Below are 7379 nucleotides of genomic sequence, written 5' to 3' on the forward strand. Positions count from 1 at the left end.
ACCACCCTTCAAGTGAGCCCCAGCCTTCTCCAAGGTTGTGAAGACACCAGTGGACTCCACAACATACTCAGCACCAGCATCACCCCACTTGATGTTGGCGGGATCTCGCTCCTGGAAGATAGTGATAACTTTCCCATTGATGACCAGCTTCCCATTCTCAGCCTTGACAGTGCCATTGAAGTTGTCATGGGTGGAATCATATTGGAACATATAGACCATGTAGTTGAGGTCAATGAAGGGATCATTAATGGCGACAGTATCCACTTTGTTAGAGTGAAAAGCAGCCCTGGTGACCAGGTGCCCAATATGGCCAAATCCGTTTACTCCGACCTTCACCATTGTGTCTCAGGGATGCGGCTGAGGCTGCACAAGAAGAGAGGGCAATCTGGATCGACGAGGAGCAGAGAGCCAATCAACACTCTTGGCACCAGCAGTCAGGAAATCAAAAGACAAATTTCATTGGGAAAATATGCTCTGAGGGACCTCTCTAGAGTATTAAGAAGCAACAATGTCAGTACAGAGACTAAGGTATGCCTGAACCAGGCCATGGTCTTTGCAATTATTTGCTACACATTAAAAAGCTGGGCAACATTTAAGAATAAAAGAAGAATAGTCAATCATTTTGGGTTGTGGTGATTGAGAAGGGTCTTGAACCTACCATGGACCACCAAGAAAACAAATAGTTCTATTTTGGAGAGGGTATAAGCAAGTTTCTCTTTGTAGGCTAGGATTCTGAAGCTCCATCTCACATACTTTGGGCTCCTGGCAAGAAGGGACTGGTCCTTTAACAGGGACATCATGCTCAGAAGGGTGGAGGACAGTGCAGAGGGGAAAACCCTGGTTGAGATGGATTAACACAATAGTTGAGGTGTTGGGGGTAGGTGTGTTGGAGTTGTTAGACTGGCTCAAGATAGGGCAGGCTTCAGAGCTCTTGTACATAGAGTCATGGGCAACTCAATGGCATATAACAACAACAACAACAACAACAACAAATTTTGTCTTTGCCATCACATCTATAGAATGGCGAGTTAAAGAAACTCATAATATAATTTTCTCTAATTATATACAACTCACTGTCGTGACATTATCACCTAACAATTAAATGAAATTTTAGCTTAGATAGAAGGTCCTTATCTTAAAACATTTAAAAACTATTATATTGTCTTGTTTTACAACAATCTTAAAGTATCAGAGATGGAGCTTCAAAATCCTCTCTTCAAGGAGAAACTTGGTATAACCTTCTCCAAGACAGCCCTATTTGTTTTCTTGGCAGTTCATGGTATGTTCAAGATTTTTCTCCAGACCATAACTCAAAGGCATTGATTCTTCCCCTATCACCCTTAGTCATTGTAGTCATTGTCCAGCTCTCTGATAAATAGAAAATAATTGTGAAGACCATGGCCTGAAGACTATGGCAGCAGCACGAGGCATAAGGAAGTGACTTGAGGCCTGAGCCATCATATCAAGGATTGGCTGGGGAGAGGGAGGTGCTTGAAGGGGTAGGTGGGGATACAAGAGGTTGGTTATGGAGTATTGAAAGGGAAAGACCAAGACATATATGTTGGGGTGAGTGTGAGCAACACAGAATTCATTGGTTGATTTTTGTCATGGGAAGTGTCTTGCATCTGCTCCTTTTGTTTGTTTGTTTGTTTGTTTATTTATTCATTCATTCATTCATTCATTCATTTATTTATTTATTTATTATTATTGTGTGTGTACAGTCAAATCAGATCTGACTGGTACAGGAGGAGACTGTCCCCCCTTCTTCAGCAGAGCATCTGGTGGATTTGGACTGCACACCTCTGGGATTGCCATGCAGTTTCTTGCCACTAGACCCCCAGAGCTCAACTCATCTGCTCCTTTCGGTAAAATGTTTGCCTGTCAGATATTGTTCTAAAGCTGAGCATCCAAATTAAGTCACACTAAGAAGTTTTCCACTTCCAAAATAACAGGTTAGATAATCCTATGTGCTATAGAGTGTTTTGTATAGTAATAATTATTGCATTGTTTTTTATTATTAATTCAAAATGCTTTTTAGATGTTTTAAGTATACCTGCTCTTTTCCCAGAAATAAAACAATTTAAGTAAATATTTAAGAAAAATAACAACAGGACCAAAACTCAACAACAACAAAAAATCCTTATAAGGTTAAAATAAACTTAATAATAACTTAAGTTACAAGGTATCTTTTTACTAAGAAGTTTAAAATGCTTATGTATACCCTAACTTTTATTTACAATTCTACCCCTTCTAAGAGTAATCATACTCATTACCCTAGATATGATGATTAAAAGGCACTGAATCCTATGATCTCTAGAACTACACTAAAATTTGGATGAAGGCTATTCCTCTCTCCTCTAGTGGCCAGTAGTTTTGCAATTAGTACATAATTTAGTGCATGTTTCATCCTAGAGAGGGTGAGACCAGGCTGCCCCTTGGAGACAAAGATTCTGAAGCTTTGTCTGACATACTTTGGCCATGTTGCAAGGCGGGACCAGTCCTTGGAGAGGGATGTCATGCTTGGAAAGGTGGAGGGACAGCACAAGAGAAGAAGACCTTCAATGAAATGAATTGACTCAGAGACTGGGGTGATGGGGGGTAGGTGTGTCATAGACAGTAAGACTGGCACAGGATAATGCAGGGTTTAGGTTTGTTGCACATAAGGTTACTATGTGTTGCAAGCAACTCGACAGAACATAACAACAACAACAACATGATTTAGAATGACAGCTGGCACAGCCTGGGAGAGCTGGAACACCATCTTCAAGTGAAGAGGACTAGAAGTATTTTCTGTAAAAAATTAAGGAACATACAGTCTTCAGTATGGATTACATCTCAACATCAAGAAAACAAAATTCCTCACCAAGGTACCAATGGGCAACATCATGATGAAGAAAAAATTGGCAATAATTTCATATTACTTGGATCCATAATCAACAACCTTGGCATGTGTGGTTAGGAAATCAAAAGAGAAGATGTGTTACATTGGGAAAGTTTGTAGTCAATGCACTCTCCAAAGTACAAAGAGCAAAAACCATGATCTTTCAATTACTTGCTATGCATATGAGAGTCAGACAGTGAATAGACGACAAAAGAATGATCTGACTTTGAGTTATGATGCTGATAAGGACACTAAATATCCTATGCATCATCAAATAAGAAACAAACACATCTTGGATAGAGTGCAACCAGGATGCTCTGTACTGAGTTTGGTGAAATTTTGTCTCATATACTTTGGGTATGTTGTCAGGAGGGGCCAGCTAGTCCTTGGACAAAGAGATTATGTTTGGAAAACTGGAATGTCAGAAGAAGAAGAGAAGGCCCTCAATGAGACAGATTGATGTAGTATTGTAGCAATGGCTTTTGTGTGGCAAAAATGATGAGGATAATAGAGGATAGGGCAGGGATCAGACCTGATGTTCATAGGGTCACTGTAAATATGTATTCAATGGCACCTAGCAATAACAATGAACAATTTAAAAGCTTGTTCATGAGACAATATCATTTTTATCTAAACCATATCCACAGTGCTGATGCCCCCCAAAAGAAAAACTCTTTTTCCAGTCTAATTATAATCATGAAGTTTCCTTTGAATCTCTGGGTCCTCCTTTTAAGACATGCAATCGTTTTTGCTGTTAGGTGCCATCAGGTCAAGTACAACTCAGAGCAACCCTATCAACAATTAAGCTGACCCCTATCCTATCTCATCCTCCCACTTCCTGACATACTAGAGCCCACTGCAGCACTCACTGTGTAAATCTACCTGGTCGAAGGTCTTCCTCTTCTTCGCCAACCCTCCACCCTTTCAAGCATCATGCTTCTCTCCAAGGAACAGCCCCTCATAGCAACATGCCTAAAGTGTGTGAGGCAAAGCATCACCATCCTGGCCTCCAAAGAGGGCTCTGGCTGCACCCTCTCCAAGTTATATTTGTCCTTTTGGCAGTCCATGAGAGGTTCAGTGTTCTTCTCCAACATGACAGCTAAAAGGTGTCAGTTATCCTTATAACTTCTGTTATCCTTATTCACTGTCCAGCTCTCACATGCTTAAGATAATCAGAAAGACCGTGGCCAGAATCAGACACATCTTAATCCTCATACTGACACCATTACTCAATAATTTGAAGAGGTACCTAATTGCAGACTTTCCTGGTGCAATGCCCCTCCTTATTTCCTGATTGCTGATACCAAGAGTGTTAATTGTCGATCCAAGTAAGATAACGTTATTGACAGTTTCAATCTCTCTCCATTGATCATGATATTGCTTGTTGATCCAAGTAAGATGAAGTTGTTGACAGTTTCAATCTCTTTCCATCCATCATAATATTGCCTATTGGTCCAGTGGTAGGAATCTTTGTTTTCTTGACAATAAGTTGCAATTGGGATAAAATAACTCATTGTCATCCAATTGGAACCAACTCATACTCTTTGGTGAGTTTTTGAGGCTTTAAATCCCAGGGAAGGAGATGACCTATCTTTCTTACAGAGGAACCACCAGAGAGGTGAGTTAGCAGAACAACTCCCTACAGGCTATGCCACCATATGATGTTGTTGTTGTTGTTAGGTGCCATCAAGTGGAATCTGACTCATAGCAACCCTATCAACAGTAGAGCTGAACCTTGTCCTATCCTTCTGACATCCTAATCATCTCTGATTAGCCCATTGCTACAGTCTCTGTATCAATCCATTTCAAGAGGGTCTTCTCTTTTGCTGACACTCCACCTTCGCAAGCATGATCTCTTTTTACAAAGAATGTTCCTTCCTTACAAGTCCAAAATATGTGAGATGAAATTTTGCCATCATTGCCTCAAAGGAACACTCTGATTACATTTTCTCTAAGACATATTTGTTTATTCTTTTGGCAATCCACGGGGTATTCAGTACTCTTCCTAACACCACAACTGAAAAGGTTTGATTGTTATTCTGTCCTCCTAATTCATTGTACTGCTCTTAGACACATAGCAAATGACTGCCAAGATTATGGCTTTAATTAAAAGCACCTTAGTCACAAACTTCAATGTGGATTACAACTCAACACTAAGAATACAAAAATCCTCACCATTGGGCCAACTGGCAATATCTTGATAGATAAAGAAAAGACTAAAGTTGTCAACAATTTCATCTGACTTGGATTCTATATCAACACCCATGGTATCAGCAGTCATGAAAATAGAACACATTATATTGAGATGTCTGCTCTCAAGGACCTCTTCAAAGTGCTACCATGTACCAGAAGAAAAATACTTTTAATAAGAACTTTTGTCACTTGCATTATCTACCTTTCAACCCCACCAGATACCAACATACGAAGTCTAGAGTTGGGAGCAGATTCATTGTCATACATTTAGTTTTGTGGGACTTTTTGTTATCTGAGTATCTCCTAGCTATGGGATTATCCTCTGTGCAACTTAAACTCTTCTTCCTAAAAAATGTTAAGAGTCATTATCACTCTGTGGTTCTCTTGCTAAGTTTCTAGGATTTAGACCCTGCTGGCTTATTTCCTCTTTTTAGCGGAGTTAGAAAGAGGAATACTCTGATGGTTTAATGATAAAAACCTGTGCTACAATCCCAAAACCACAAGGTTTTAATACACTAGCTGCTCTAAAAAGCTGCCCTGCAACCCCAAAGGCCCACTGTTTGAACCCACCAGCTTCTCTGAGGGAGACGGATGGGCAATCTCTTTTAGTGAGATTTACTACTTCTGAAAACTGGATAGAGGGTCAGCTTTGGATGGGTTCTGACTCCAGGTACACAACAATAATAGAAAGCCTAAGAAAATTACATGGTGTATCTTGGTTGTGGTGGTAATTTCAAGTTTGGTTGCCTTTTGTACTCATTTTATGTCTCTATTTTAGGAGCTCTGGTGTTGCACTGCCAAGCTGAAGATTTTAGTCTACCAGCTACTCTGTGGGAGAAAAAGTAGGCTCCTCCCTTTGGGACTTTTTTTTTAATTGATACTTTAATGAAAGTTTATAGAGAACTTGGATTTCCATTCATTCATTGTTGCACATTTTCCTCTCTGCCCCCCAAGTTCGCTTTTCTCTTTGGAAAAAAAAATTTCACTGCTGTACAATTCTCCACCCCGACCCCAGTCCAGTTTACAATACAGTTCTTATTATATACTGTTGTCATACAAATAATACCTAATAATATATTCCTTTTAAGCAGTTCTTTACTGCCTCTAAAAAAACCTCCCGAAGGGTCAGCCATGAGTCCGTTCCAACTCGGGGCACAGAACATCTGAAACTAAGATCACAAGTGTCTGGGGTGGGGGGTGTAGGGACGGAGGAGGAAGGAGAGGGAAAGGGAGGAAGGAGGAGGGGAGGGGAGAGGAGGGGGGAGGGGGAAGAAGGACGGACGGGGAGGGGGAAGGGGAAGAAGGAGGGAAAGGGAGAGGAAACACAGATCAAGTAATGAAGTTCAAGTGTTCTAGTTTAGGGCTAGATGTCAGACCAGCTGTCCTTCAAGAACCTGGGGGTGGATGACTGTCCTATATGCCTATGAGCGAGGTGCAAAAAGTCAGCAGCTGGATGGGGCTCCACAGTCTGCAGACTAGATGTGAGGAACAATGGGGATCTGCACCTGGAAGGCTCAGTAGGTTCAGGTGCCTTTACGAGTCCAGCACGTGGTTCTTACTTACAATGTTTGCAATTTTTAGTTAAGCTTTCCGTTAGCTTCTGCAGCTTCTTGCGGTTCATGTTGGGCTCTCAGGGAGTCTGGCTTTGGCCCGCGTCTGAGTGCGAGCATCTGGACCATGCAGCAGAGTCCAGGCGGCTCCAGCAGCCTGGCTGGCGCCCACTGCCAAACTAAAAGCTAACACACAAGGTAGTCATGGCAACAGGGGCGGGCCGCTATTGGCTGTGGATGGCGGCACATGGTGAGCAAGGCTCTACTGTACCGTGTAACCATGACAACAGTTCTGCTGCACGCCCACTGGCTAGAGCGATCATGTCCTCTTCTTGTAGCGCCCTACTGAAGGGCCCTTCATTCTGTGCCCTAAAGGGGACTTTCTAATGTTCAGCCTTCATAGTACAATCTCAAGTTTTAAAAGAAGCCAGGACAATGAATAAGGATGACAGTAGAACCAATGGCTTTGAGTTGTGATGCTGGAGAAGAGTATTGAAAGTATCATGGAGAGTGAAACCTGACTGCTCCTTGCAGACAAGGGTTTTGAGGCTTCTTTTCACATACTTTGGGCATGTTGCCAGGAGGAACCATTCCCTGGAGAAGGATATTATGCTAGGAAGCGTGGAGGGTTAGCGCAGGAGAGGAAACCCCAGAAGAGATTGATTGACACAGTAACTGGGATAAAGGGGGCCACATGTGTTGAAGACAGTACTATTGGCTCGGGGTAGGACAGGGTTCAGAGCTATTGTGCATAG

General features: G+C 41.8%; 1 protein-coding gene across 1 annotated transcript in view; it reads right to left on the reverse strand.

The window, feature by feature from the left end:
- Nucleotides 1–6751, reverse strand: part of LOC102846385 (EF-hand calcium-binding domain-containing protein 1-like) — a 30533-nt gene extending 23782 nt beyond the window's left edge. Inside the window, exon 1 of the mRNA XM_006902348.1 lies at nucleotides 6638–6751. Within this exon, the coding sequence (XP_006902410.1) occupies nucleotides 6638–6695 (58 nt within the window). The 5' untranslated portion in view covers nucleotides 6696–6751. The remainder of the gene's footprint in view (nucleotides 1–6637) is intronic.
- Nucleotides 6752–7379: the final 628 nt, after the last annotated feature.

This window comes from Elephantulus edwardii, unplaced genomic scaffold (assembly GCF_000299155.1).
Source record: "Elephantulus edwardii isolate Elephantulus edwardi_28Jun2011 unplaced genomic scaffold, EleEdw1.0 scaffold00394, whole genome shotgun sequence".
Classification (NCBI taxonomy): Eukaryota; Metazoa; Chordata; class Mammalia; order Macroscelidea; family Macroscelididae; genus Elephantulus; species Elephantulus edwardii.